Source organism: Macaca mulatta, chromosome 11 (assembly GCF_049350105.2).
Source record: "Macaca mulatta isolate MMU2019108-1 chromosome 11, T2T-MMU8v2.0, whole genome shotgun sequence".
NCBI lineage: Eukaryota > Metazoa > Chordata > Mammalia > Primates > Cercopithecidae > Macaca > Macaca mulatta.
In genome coordinates this window covers 11216930-11231396 of record NC_133416.1, presented here as the reverse complement: position 1 = coordinate 11231396, position 14467 = coordinate 11216930, and the positions used below count along the sequence as shown (strand labels likewise).

The 14467-nt window shown below is 37.7% G+C and overlaps 1 protein-coding gene across 2 annotated transcripts in view; it reads right to left on the bottom strand.

Moving 5' to 3' along the window:
- The window catches only part of LOC722294 (ovostatin-like), a 149865-nt gene that overhangs the window by 65954 nt on the left and 69444 nt on the right, over nucleotides 1-14467 (bottom strand). Inside the window, exons 1-3 of one of the 2 annotated variants that reach the window (XM_077953579.1) lie at nucleotides 5765-5943; nucleotides 4677-4860; nucleotides 4028-4184 (exon numbers count right to left, since the gene is read on the bottom strand). In XM_077953579.1, the coding sequence (XP_077809705.1) occupies nucleotides 4028-4184; nucleotides 4677-4860; nucleotides 5765-5832 (409 nt within the window). In that variant the 5' untranslated portion in view covers nucleotides 5833-5943. Of the gene's footprint in view, nucleotides 1-4027; nucleotides 4185-4676; nucleotides 4861-5764; nucleotides 5944-14467 lie in introns of those variants that run through there. The other variant, XM_015151045.3, reaches the window with a different exon arrangement.

Sequence of the window (14467 nt, the reverse complement as noted above, 5' to 3'; positions counted from 1 at the left end):
TTTATGGAATTAAGAATAAATGTCTCATAAAATGTCAAATAGTTTAGGTAGTATTTTAATTCATGGTAGTTTAATGTAAAATAGCCTGTGCTCATTAAAGAAAATTAAGAGAAATTCCCTGAGATAGAAACAAGTTGAAGTACAAATCAATTACACACCCAAATCTGAAAACATGCTGTTCATGGCTCATGTGTTTGCATCTGTATGTGGATTTTCCATGTAGAATGTCTTCAGTGATAATATGTTTTCCCTATTTTAAAAAATTAACACAAGCTACAATAGGTGTTTAAGAGGTGTTTTAGAATTATGTCAATCTCCAGAAAATATTTGTGGTAACTGCACCAGATTAAGCCATATACAGATAACTTTCATTCTTATTTCTTTTACAGGTAGGGTACCCTTATCGTGCAAGGTGTATTCTTGAAAACTCTCAATTTAAAACTAATTTGTTTAGGAGTTATCTTGTTAAGAGATTACATGTGTTAGTATAAAAATATAGCCCTCATGTAGCCATAGCATACATAGCTGATAATGCACTGAGCTTGCCATCTTTAAAACTATGAAAACTGTAAATTTTCCTTCAGTTAAAAAATTGGGGAAAATGTTTTCATTAAGTGAAATTATATACAAGAGTGAGATAACAAAAAATTGCTTTCACATCATAAACTTTCAAAGCCATATAATTTAAATTTATATAATTCACAGATATTTCTAGTGCACTTATTGTCAAAATAGCACAAAATTTTCAATACAGGACAAAACTACTTTCTTCATAGAATGACAGTGGCTGTCAGGGTAAGCAATACACAATTCTTTTTTCCTAGGTAATGGGAATCCTACTGCTTCCTCTGGATTAGTAGGTAAATTAAAGTAACTTCCTCTCTATAATTCTCTGAAGTTTAAGAGTTTTATTTTAGAGCTTAAAAAACCTTTTAGATTTTTGGTGATTCTTTTTTCTCTATTTAGGTGCCTGGCATATTTTATAGATTTACCCATAAGTATGTATTTTCAAGAAAAAGACTAAAATGTATTAATGCTTAAATAAATAAAATATCTTACTGTTCTAAATCTTGTAGCAGGGATGGATGCTTTAAACAAATGCAATGAAACTCTTACAACAAAATTTCAAGAGACAAGAAGTAGTTGGTGATTATTTTGGGAGAGGGACTTCTTACAACCTAAAGTTATACGAGGTAAAACCTATTCAAATTTCTTAAGATCTACTCTGTGCTCATTGTCCACAAGATAGCAGACAAACGAATTGGCTGTCCTGTATTTATTTCTGATCTCGGAATTAAATTTCATTGTATGCTTTTTCTTTGATCTTGGGCACATTTGGGCAGAAGTGCTAACAGGAAGGAAAAGCCAGTCAAACAAGTACTCAGTTTTCAGTCAGGCAAATACTTCTGGTCAAACCAGGAACTCAAAGAATGTGTTAATTGCAAATATATGAAGCTGAAGAACAAAAAGTTACAGAAACGTATCTAGATAATTTCTGCATCCTCTCTTTAGAGTTTCAAATGACCACATTTGCAATACTGTAGCCATCAATAGTTCCCTATAAAATTTTTAGCCTGCACTAATGTTCTATCTCCTGTAATATCTCAAAGGGAGGAGGGGAGATGCATATATAGACATCAAAATGCAGGTGGTGGTCACATATGAAGCAACAACAAACTAAATGTGCAATGAGGTTTTAGCATACAGTCATAGTTAATCTCATACCATATTTTTTATTCAAAAAAGAAGCACGATCCTGAGTAGATTATGAATATTTGTAGCATTATATCTCAGATTATAATGATCAGTTTTTTGAAAACTATCCCTCAATTGTGTAAGGCTCCTGGCTCAATTTCTTTGCTATTTTATAACCTTTCCTCTGTGCATTAGACTCTTTACTAGACTGTGGATGGATAAGAAATTTAAAAGAAAGCATTCATTTTAAATTAAGTTTTTATGTTTCTTTGCTCTTTGAAGTAGCAGCCACCTTCCCCACCTCTGCCTTCTGCAGCTCTCCTTAGCAAGAATCCTAGAAGCCTTCCTTAGACATCCTCTTGTGTCAACCACATACACTCTTCTCCCTCATAAGCATCGCCCACCCCAGTGTGCACGCTCTCTTAATGTTTGTTCCGCCGTTATTGGTGCCAGCCCAAACTGTACAGCCGTGCCCTGTCTTTCTTGTCTAGTCTTTCAGTCTTTCTCTGGTGCCTAAATACCGACCTGAATGCCCTCTTTTGTGAAGTGAGGGAGGGAGGCAAAGGGTCAGGGGAAGAGGAGTGGAAGGGTGGGGACAGCACAATGCATGCAGTACATTCCTCCATCTCCAGCGCACATCCTTCACCTCCCTCTGCTTATGTTGTTCTGGGATCACAGTGTGGTGGTGCCTAAGCGGGCTCTGATTACTCTGATTCCCAGTTCATCCACGACTGCCTCCTCGAGGCATGATCCCCACATCTGTAGTGACTCCTTATGAGTGTTGCTTAACTGCATGAAAATGCCTCTTTAGTTCTATATTCAGGGCTTTCCTTTAACTGTTTTATTCACTGCAGCTTTTTCCCCTTCCTTTCTTTTTTTCTCTTTTATTATATCACATTTTATTCTATTGTCTTTTTTTATTATTATAGAAAAGAATAATATAGAAAAGAATATTACAGGTGCATTAACACCACCTACATAACTGACTTTTTAGGGACAGAGATCAGGCTGTTTGACTGTATGTGTAAAGTTATTTTAATTTTTAAAAGTTCTAGGGTACATGTGCACAATGTGCAGGTTTGTTACATATGTATACATGTGCCATGTTGGTGTGCTTCACCCATTAACTTGTCATTTACATTAGGTATATCTCCTAATGCTATCCTTCCCCCCTCCCCCAACCGCACGACAGGCCCCAGTGGGTGATGTTCCCCTTCCTGTGTCCAAGTGTTCTTATTGTTCAGTTCCCACCTATGAGTGAGAACATGCGGTGTATGGTTTTCTGTCCTTGCCATAGTTTGCTCAGAATGATGGTTTCCAGCTTCATCCATGTCCCTGCAAAGGACATGAACTCATCCCATTTTATGGCTGCATAGTATTCCATGGTGTATATCTGCCACATTTTCTTAATCCAGTCTATCGTTGATGGACATTTGGGTTTCTTTACTCCAAATAAGCCTATCTACTTCTCTTTTTTTTTTTTTTTTTTTGAGACGGAGTCTCGCTCTGTCGCCCAGGCTGGAGTGCAGTGGCCGGATCTCGGATCACTGCAAGCTCCCCGTCCCGGGTTCACGCCATTCTCCTGCCTCAGCCTCCTGAGTAGCTGGGATTACAGGCGCCCGCCACCTCGCCCGGCTAGTTTTTTGTATTTTTTAGTAGAGACGGGGTTTCACCGTGTTAGCCAGGATGGTCTCGATCTCCTGACCTCATGATCTGCCCGTCTTGTCCTCCCAAAGTGCTTCTACTTCTTATTTTATGGCATGGTTTTTTAATTAATTCTACCTCAGTGCTTTTTTATGTACCATTCATCTCATCAGAAATGTCTTTCTTTTGAGTGCTGTAATCTGTATTCATCAACTCCTTCTGCACCCAGGAGAAGAGAGGAGGCTTTTCAGCTTGATTCAATGTCATGTTGATCATTCTATTACTTGGGCAATTCTCTAGTCACTAGGTGTATCTCATTTCATGTTCATGACATACTTTGTTGCTGTTTTATTTCTATTTCAACCATAAGCTTGTAAGTTTGCATAAACTAAAATTCAAAATTCCCAAATATGTGGTTAGAATGTTACTAGAATAATATGGATATTATTAGAAAATAAGAATAAGGCGCTCTTTAAAAATACACTTTCTGAAGCTCCCCACCCCAGACTCGTGGAAATGAAATCTCTAACATTTAGGCTATGTAATCCATATTTTTATTTTGTATTTTTAAGCAGGTTCTCTAATAAAATTTAATACAATAAAATTTCTGAGCTTGTATTGTGTACCATCAATTCAAATATCATATAAGTGACATTAGTTGAGGGTAACCTGATTTAGGTACACTCACCTTTCTGTCCAGGTTTGTAGATGGGTTTATCAGTTTGTACGAAGACCACGTTCTCTCTGGATCTGATTGCCACAGATCTCCTCTCTTCCAGGTTGAGAGTGGCTCCTTTAGCAGAAAATGTAATGAATGCCAGTGGGTCAGATCTGGCCTGAGGGACCTAGGGAACAAATAAATACTCCATGAAACTGATTTTTCGTTAAGAAATCTCTATCACTGCTTGTTGGTATCACTAAAAGTTTTAATTCCTAATTTGTCATATTTATTTCTTCAATAACCATCCTTGTTTATTTCTCTTGCTTTGTCACTTCCTTATCTCACCATTTAAATGAATTCTTTTGCCTTTCTTAAAACTTTCCTTTTCTGCACAAGATATATATCTTTTCTGCAAAAAAGATATATATCTTTTTATATATCTTATTCCCTTCAACAATTTTCTGGCATAAAATCAAATGTTTTGGCTCTTGCCCTTGTTACCATTTATGACTGTACTGACATCATATCAAACTGAGGACTATATGATTCTTTTAAAAATTAAAATAACTTGATGCATACAGTCAAATAGCCTGATCTCTGTCCCTAAAATGTCAGTTATGTGGGTGGTGTTCACCTGTAATATTCTTTTCTATATTAAGCAGAAAGAAGCATTTACCTCAAAGCTGATGCATTTGAAGAAATTTTCTCCAGTAACATTTTCTTCAAACATTTTGGTCTGGACCTCACCATAGTTGAGGGAGACCGTCAAAACAACAGATTCGGTGAGATTAAAAAGCTGGGCACAAGCTTTATCCAAAGAGCCTTCTTGTAGAACAGAAGGAATCAGCAGAACATACTGCCTACAAAATTCAAGCAAGACCATTACAATTGAATGTGCCAATGATTAGTTACTTAGCAATTATTGTGTTAACTGAAGAATTTTTGAGTTTAAGTATGTTCTTTTTAAATGTGAGAAATACATCAAATAGCTAAATCTGCATGAAACAGAAAGATGCTGGCCTATGAATTAAATTTTAAAGAGTCAAAAAGGAAATCTCAATTAAAAATCAGCAGGTAATTTGTCATTAGTTCTATAAAGGTTAACATCATCAGTGTTCTTATGCAATGCTTTTGCCCCCAAACTGGCACAGCACATTCTGTTTTATATTTGCCTACTATTTGTCCAGTTCCTTCCCCAGGAGCTGCCAGACACCTCTTCCTCAACATAAATATAGCACTGTTACAGCTCTTAATCAGCATTCTGGATATCTATGAGGCAGAGATGATGGTGCCACTCAAATTTGAAATTTACTATTCCCATGAGCATATTTTGGATTATATTGTAAAATGACAAAATTATTTAAAATCAAATCACTGCAATAAAAATGCAATGTTTAAATTTTTTTTTTTTTTTTCTTTTGACAGAGTCTCCCTCTGTCGCCCAGGCTGGAGTGCAGTGGCATGATCTTGGCTCACTGAAACCTCCCCCTCCCAGATTCAAGTGATTCTCCAGCCTCAGCCTCCAGAGTAGCTGGGATTACGGGCTCATGCTACCACACCTGGCTAATTTTTGTATTTTTAGTAAAGACGGGGTTTCACTATGTTGGCCAGGCTGGTCTTGAACTCCTGACCTCAGGTGATCCACCCATCTCAGCCTCCCAAAGTGCTGAAATTACAGGCATGAGCCACTGTGCCCAGCCTGAATTTTTAATACCAAGCTCTATTTGCCTTCCATGTGAAATAATAAACTGTGTAATCACTTACACGTTTGGTGACAGAGAAAGAGACAGATGAAAGAGAAAAACACCCAGATGTATTATCTTCCACATCATGATCCAAGGAGATGAAGAAAAAGTCAATAGGTCGTGTCCGCTAGATCCATGTACAGGTCAATGTGCTAGGAGCCCAGATGTTCTCACTAGTCAGGGAAGTCAAGTATGGGACTATATATCCCTGCAGGAGATTTTGTCAGTATTTCCTGAGTCATTCTTAAAGTTTAAGACATGTTTAAATTTTAGCCACCTCCCAGTGTCTTACATGTCATTAGATGTGTCATCTAATTTACAAAAGAGTCTTGCATCAGCACTTCCTAGACATAAATTATGATGCCTATGAGTGAAAATTTCAAGAAAAAATTAAACCTAATTTCAGTAAATTCAGTTATTGTAAATTAATTTGTATCTCACTATTATTTCTTGGTTGAGAGCTAAATCTATTTTGAGAACTCAGTACCAATTTCTGGTTGGCAATGTTCTGTATAGTTATTACCATGGAACAAAAATAATAAAGGCTTAAGGAAGCTCTAAGTGAAAAAAAATTAAATATTACTACTATGTATTTTTTATTACTAATCGTTGATGTTGTATTTTCCATATGACGTATTTTTATATACAAGTATCCTGGTAGGAAAGTTTATTGAAGCATTACTTTTTCTTGGTTTGCATTTCATTTTCTTCTTTTCCTTTACCAAAATTATTGCCAGGTATTTTGTGTTTCTTTGTCTTTAGAGTTTTGACTAAATAAGATGCTCTTAGAAAACAATCTCATGATTGCTGTGACTTTATCATGTATCACGAAGTGGTTTCATCGGGCTCTGCCTCTGACATTGCCCATTTACTGAAAATAGCAAGAAATCTATTTTACCAACAGTTTTTTCCTAAAATTCAAGTTAATTATATCATATCCTCTTTAAAAATCCTTTAATGGTTCACTATTACTTAGAAGATAAATTCCAAACTCTTTAGAAAGTTTCTTAAGGTTCTTATCTATCTTTAGCCCCCACTGCTTGCCCACAGACGTTCTGCTTTCTTCCCTGAAAACACCAGCAGTGTGCCACACCCTTTCATCTCTCCATGTGTATTTGTGGGCTCAATCGTCTGTCTAGAACCTCTATATGACTTCCTGTCTACTAGGTACATAGATCCTCATTGTTCTTTTGTGATTCAGTTCAAACTTTCATAATTCCCAAACTGAAATTAGCTGTTGCTGCTTTTAGCTCCCATAGCACAGCTACTCATCTCTATTAGAGGATGTCATGTCACACTACAAATACTTAGTTTTTATGTAATATACGCCACTTGGCTGTGGGAGTCTCAGAGATACAGCCTGCATGTTTTATTCATTGATGAATTTCCAGTGGGTGGTATATGAATGCTAGCACCTCTTGAGTCAATCATGACTTTTAGTCAGTCTCAGGTTTTCCATAGAATCTTGTGTCTGTGTACAACTAACCATATTCTTAGGGAGCAAAATAGGAGAATATTAACTCTCCCAGGAGGAGAACTTCTTTCCATTCAGCTCATCCTATGCCGTGTTTGAAGTAAGCACTGTTGACTCCCAGACTTTTAAAGCGAACCCATTATTGGGGTGTTAGTTTTCTATCCAGGGGTTGTACATGGGCTTTGTAATGCGGTGAGAAGCAGATGCATCTTTCTGACTAATAATATCTTCTGCTGGGTTCCCACTTCTGTATATTACAGAGAACTAGAAAAGATTAAAGCTAGTCATCATCTGTATTTAGGGTATGGTCAACTTAATGAGGCATTAGTTTTTATTTTATTCTTACTGTATTTTCACCTAACCCTTTCTAAAAAGCCTGTTATCATGCACTTCTTTACCTATGAAATTTTGGCCAAATCTAAAGACAATTGCCCTTAATCATTTGACTAAGACAATGGACTTGATGCTTTCAATCTACTCCTTCCTCTTTATATCCCAGTTGGCTAACAGTCTCAGATTAGTGACTACTTGTGTTATTCTCTGTGAAAAGCAACACCCAGACCTACCTCTCTTTATGTTTGCCTGTTACTGATTCCTTGGGGTTTCCTTGCCCCTTGCCACAACCCTCATTCCAAAGTGTGAATCTAAAATGATCACTTACTATTTGAGGAACGCAGTCAGGCATGTACTTACATATAGAGCATCTTTATTAATTAAAATGCAGAATATAAATCATACCAGTAGTAGGGCACATCTAGAGATCAAATGTTTTCTCAGATTTTAGTAACCCATTACAATTTAGAAATCCAGACCTAACATCGATAACAGGAAAGTTAATGTAAGAAATTTCCAAAAGACAAATTAATACAAATGCTTGAATTTGTTGAGTAGAAGGTGGATCTTGCAGAATACTTATCTTTTGTAAGGAGAATGAAATTCATCTTTACTAACACACATACAATCTCATCTATCTGATTTGATTGAAGACATCATAATTATTAAATATTTGAATAATAACCCTCAGATAAATAAATATATGAGCATACTACATTGACTTGCATATACAAGAATTTTCTAGATTGTCAATTAGCACCTAAAATTTGGAGTAAATGCCCTAACCTTCTATCTGGGTATCATGTTTAGAATCATGATTTATTTTCTTATTCCATGGAATTATAACACATATGGAGTAATTTTATTAATATGATTTATACTTGCCTCCAACTCTCTAAGTTACATCTGACTTAAGGTATGATTGTGCATTCTTTTAGATTTTCCCAGAGATCTCAAAAGTGAATTGTGTACATTAAACATTATCCAAATTGAGAGATAGATACAAATATAGACCTCCCTAATACACCTTCTAAATTTGGTAAAAGTCTTCTAACTGTTTAAATGTGAAACAGTAAGAATAACAGAAAGACATATGTACACATGAACACAGAAATACATAAGTTTTTTACAATACAATAACAATGTTATTTGCATACAGGATACAGAGCAGTTGTTTCTAATTCTCAGTCTATGCATGGGAAATCCCCTTCTATTGTGGGAAAAGATTTCATCATTTACTAGACAAGAAGGATCTCATTCATAAAGTTAAGGGCGTGGAGAAAGTGGGAAAAATGATGGTGTGGGTTGTCTATTAGGCAAACTGGGAATGCCATTTCCAGCATATGGAAAAAAATCCCTCTTTATTCACACACATTCCAATGTTCACTTCCCCGTCCTGTAAAGCAGAGATGTGTTTCATTACAACTATAAAAGTGCAATGCTGGGCTAAAGTCTCCTTACCATTACTACAAAAAAGGATTATAAACAAAATCTAAATCAATGCTTCTAACTTTAAGATCATTGTTCTAATGTTTTAAAAGAATGCATCTGGGATGCCTTTTATTATAATTTTTTAACAGCAGCAATTTATTTTATGAAATTTTAAAAAATGAGTTCAGTAATTGTCAAAATAAAACACAAATAAGACGTAAGTCCAAGTCTGAGTATGTTGTGAATACGTTGGAATAATGTTATTAATAGATATTGTTTGCTTTTATGGCAATGAATGTTCCTATATTTAATATAAGAAAACATTTTATATTCAAGATGCCTTTCCCTACACTGCAAAGTAACTGAAGTTCATAGGTAATATATACTATTAAAAAATAAACAAGGCTGGGCGCGGGGGCTCACGCCTGTAATCCCAGCACTTTGGGAGGCCGAGACGGGTGGATCACGAGGTCAGGAGATCGAGACCATCCTGGCCAACACGGTGAAACCCCGTCTCTACTAAAAAATACAAAAAATTAGCCGGGCATGGTGGCGGGCACCTGTAGTCCCAGCTACTCGGGAGGCTGAGGCAGGAGAATGGCGTGAACCCGGGAGGCGGAGCTTGCAGTGAGCAGAGATCATGCCACTGCACTCCGGCCTGGGCGACAGAGTGAGACTCCATCTCAAAAAAAAATGATAATAAAAAATAAACAAGTAATACATACTCATGAAAAGTAAAAAGAAAAATAAGAGAAAGAATAAATTATGCTTCCAAGCTTAGTGAAGACCTATTCACGCTTCCAAAGTCAATTTCAGTATATAATTTCTCTCCTGTGTTTTCACCACCTTTCTTGCTTCATTTTCTTTAAAGTATAATTCTTTAGGTAGTATTGATCATTTTTGATATTAAGAAAACATAAAGCTTCTAGAAATAATTCAAATCATTTTGCAACCTGTGGCTGTCATCACTTTGCAAAGCATGCAGTGTTTCTTCGTAGCCAGTTGATGAAGGGCTTAGGGAGATTTGCCAGGAACTTACCATGAGTCATGGGACAAATGGGAACTTGTCGTTCCCTCTGCAAAACCTGTTCTTGAGAAGCCCTTTGTCCAGAGCCTCAGCAGGCAGCTGGTTCATACCAGCCAATGGTAAGCAATGCTCATCTGTTCTCTCCTTTAAGGCCTCTCTTTGTGTGAAGACTCACAAACACAAGTATCTGTGGTGGGGCTGTGTCATGAGGGCAGGCTCACAGTGCTCTCCTCTGAGTTACAATTACTGAACATAATCAGGGTGTGTAAGCTTGTTTTATTTGGCATAAAAGCTGTTACAACAAGTTATAAACATTTCCAGAGCTTCTTACTAGTGGAACCACAGGTAATCTCTCAGGCAGAGTGTGGTTGGGACTGAATGCACTCTGTTGGGAAAGGCCTGTGGTAAATGCAACACCTTGGCACAAGAAAGTTATACTTTTGTTGTAGTGTAAACCAAAAATAAAATTCTAAGCCCCCCAACCAACAGAATGAACCCCTTCTGTCAGCCCAGGACATCCTACAGTAAACCTGAAACACTAGTTCAGGCCACGATAGGAGTGGGAGGTCAGATGTATCTGATGATACCTTCCCTCTTTGGAATCCAGGCACTGCTAACCAGCATTAACATGAAAACAGAGACCTTAAGACAAAATACTCTTCGTAGCAATAAGACACCAACATGACAGACAACAGGACCTAAAAGAAATTGAAGTATTTTACCCCAAAATATATTTCTTTCTTTTTTTTTGCTTGAACATGATCATTTTTTAAAATTTTTACTTTAAGTTCTGGTATACATGTGCAGAACGTGCAGGTTTATTGCATAGGTATACATGTGCCATGGTGGTTTGCTGCACCTATCAACCCGTCACATAGGTTTTAAGCCCCGCACCTAAAATATATTTCTTTGACATATTTTGAAATGGATCTGCACAGCTGTCTTTCGTGGGGAAAATCTACATTCTACAGAGAATCGTCTTTCTTTTCCAAGTCATTTATCTGATCCAGGAGAGACTTAACTAAGAGTCTGGCACCTTTTTAAGTCTGATAAGAGACATTTACAATCTGATCTCTCTGAAGCCTGCTACCCAGAGGCTTCATCTGCATAATAAGAATCTTGGTCTCCAAAACCCCTTATCTTAACCCAGACACTTCCTTCTATCGATTCCAGGTCTTTAGATAAACTATTTTAGATGGGCACGGTGGCTCACGCCTGTAATCCCAGCACTTTGGGAGGCTGAGGCGGGTGGATTACGAGGTCAGGAGATCAAGACCATCCTGGCTAACACGGTGAAACCCTGTCTCTACTAAAAATAGATAAACTATTTTAATCAATTGCCAATCAGAAAATCTATGACTCCACCAAGGACCTGGAAGCACAGTTCTCTGCCCCCTTTGAGCTGTCCTGCCTTTCTAGACCTAACCAACGTGTACCTCAAATGTATTGATTAATGTCGTATGTCTCCCTAAAACATGTAGATTCAAACTGTGGCCCAACCAGCTTGAGCGCATGTTCTCAAGATCTCCTGGGGCTGCGTCTTCATGGGCAATGGTCATGCATATTTGGCTCAGAATAACTCTCTCCAAATATTTTACAAAGTTTGACTCTTTTCATAGGCAGTAGCTTTCAGAAAACTACAATTACTCAACCTGACTTTAAAATATTAACGTGTTAAGAATTTGGTTTGTGTGTAAAACATTCATTCCTTTCCTTGTAAGGTAGTTTCAGAGCAGGACAAAGGCCTTGGAGCCTCATGGTGAGTGTTTGGATCTTGGTTCTACCACTTCTCAGATGATCAACCTTGGATGAGTTATTTGAATTCCCTGTGCTTCCCTTCCTTTGTCTATAGATGGGAATAGTCACAATACCATACCTTATAAGCTTGTTGTGGAAATTGAACAAGTAATATATTTAAAGTGATTAGAACAGTGACTGACACCGTAAACATTGGGTAAGCCCTTATAGAGACTAAATATTACACTCCCAACCTCCCCACACACCCTACAAAATTCTAGTCATAAAGAGCACTAGTATGAACCATGGGTTGCTCATGTCAGCCAAGTCCTCTCCAAAATGATTTTCCTGAAATCAGTATAGAAACAACTAAAAAAAAATGAGATGTCGTAAGTTCTGTATAATGATGCTATAGAATAAAAGAGGAAAGGAATTGAAAAAGATAAGTAAGAACATCTTTATCAGGTGCAAGTAACAGAATACCTAAATAATAGACTTTTAAAAAATCAAACATTTATAATTTCATTTGGCACAAATCCTGAGAATGGAGGACAGGCATTGGTTCAGCAGCTCACTCATGCCATCAAGGAGTATCCTAAATTCTTTCCACCCTACTTCCTTTTGTGTCAGTATGATTTGCAATTTTGGCTCCTGAAGTAGCAAAGATTATTTCTTCCCAGCAATATCTCAATCTGAATGAAAAGAGTGAGCAGAAAAATTTTTTCTTCTCCTACATCTCTCTTTTCTTTTCTCTTCTCTCCTTCTTTCTCCTTCTCCTCCTCTTCCACCTTCTCCCTTTCCCTCTTCCTGGCCCCCACCTCTTTCACAAACTATTGCAGATGCTATATTAGGAAATTCTCCTGTATAGCTCCTTAGCCAGACCTGGTTTATATCTCTCATTGCTAGGCCAAAGTAGTGAATGCTGTGGTGTACCCTCTAGATAATCCCCTTCATGGCAGAGGCACTTATGACCCTAGCAGCTAGGAATGTTGGTGGCTGTTGGCTGTCAGATGAATTCAGCTCTGAGAGCTTCCCTCAGCATCAGAGAAACATTTCACCCAGGTTCCTCCTCCTTTGTAGGGGCAGCTCAGTGCATAATAATGGGTACTGTGTGTGTATAAATGCACGGCTCTGTTGCCTTAAATTAGGACAACTCTGAACAACCACCCCAACCCCACAGCTCCCCATGGGATATACTGAGAACTTTATTGTGACTGCCTTGTAGTACAACTCCTTTTCTATACAATCCTGCTTCCTTCACCTTCTACAGGTATTGATCTTTAGAATTCTCTCCAATAAACCCTCTACCCACAAATCTCCATTTCAGAGTCTCCGTTTTGTGGAACCTGATCTGTGGATTCCAATCACTATAAGAGAGGATTGTGATAATATGATCGACTTAAAAAACAAAATCATGATTCAGCTGAGAGCACTTGAGGCCTGAGCAAAATATACACTCTCTAAACTTAAAAAGAAGAAGAAAATCTCATGGGTGAGCAACCACAAACACAGAAAAGTGCGTTGTTCAAGACACTTTATTTTGCCTATTGCATTGTGTTGGAAGGATGGGAAGGAGTGAACAGAAAGTTGTGAGCAAGATAAAAATACTAAAATGTCATTCTTTGGTACAGTACAAAGAAAATAAGAGCTCCCAAAGATCAGTGACCAGCAAGAAGAATTTTGACATTAACATGGGCAGAGTTCCCTAAAAGAAGAATCCAGAGATGGTCTAAGCAGTGCTTCTCAAACTTTATACCTACCCAATCTGAGGACGATCTTGTTAACATGTGGATTCCGGTTCAGCATATGTGGGTAGGACCTGACATTCTGCATTCATTTCCAACAGCCTCCCAGCAATGCAAATACTGCTACTCTTCTGACCACACTTGGAGTAGCAAGGCTCTGGAGCCTTTGAACCCCAGTTCACCATTACATATGGCTGGGGAAGCTTTGAGTAGCCTTGATGTCCAAGCTATGCCTTTAGATCAAGGGATTTAAATTGTAGTCTTGGGCCTAGTAGTACCAGTATCACTTGGGATCCTCTTAAAAATACAAGTTCTTGTGCTTCAACCAGATCTATTGATCTATTCCAGGAATGAGTCTCAGCAATCTCACCATCTGGGTGATTCTGATACACACTAGAGTTTGAGAACCATTGCCTTGCTTTGGCAATCCTATTAAGTTGGTCTAAGTGAGACATCAGCATACACATTAAAAACAAACAAATTTAAAAAGCCCAGGCTCCTAGCATGTTCAAGGAAAGTCCACCCAAGAAAAAATGTGACCTTCTAGCACACTCGTGCTAGAGGTTTAAGAGAACAAATCCAGCTTATTTTGGCATATGGTGTCCCTTATGGGATGAAAGAAATGGGTAACTTTTTTTCTCCCTAAGTAAGTAAAAGATCAATTTTCAGTCCTCAGTTTCCTGGATTGACTTGCAGCACTGGACACTGTTGACTACTCCTTTATCCCTGACAGTTTTTGACCTGGCTTCCAGGAGACCACACTGTTTTGGTCTTCCTCTGACTTCACTGGTTTCTCTCTCACAATCTCCTTGGCTGATTTCTTCTCAATCTGCTTCTCCCAACCTCCACATATTCAAGAGCTTCACAGAAAAGTCCCCAATTCTCTTCTCTATTCAGACTCATTGCCTGAGCAATCTCTTCCCATCCCACAATCTATGTGCTCACAATTCCACAATTTATATATTTTTTTAGCTC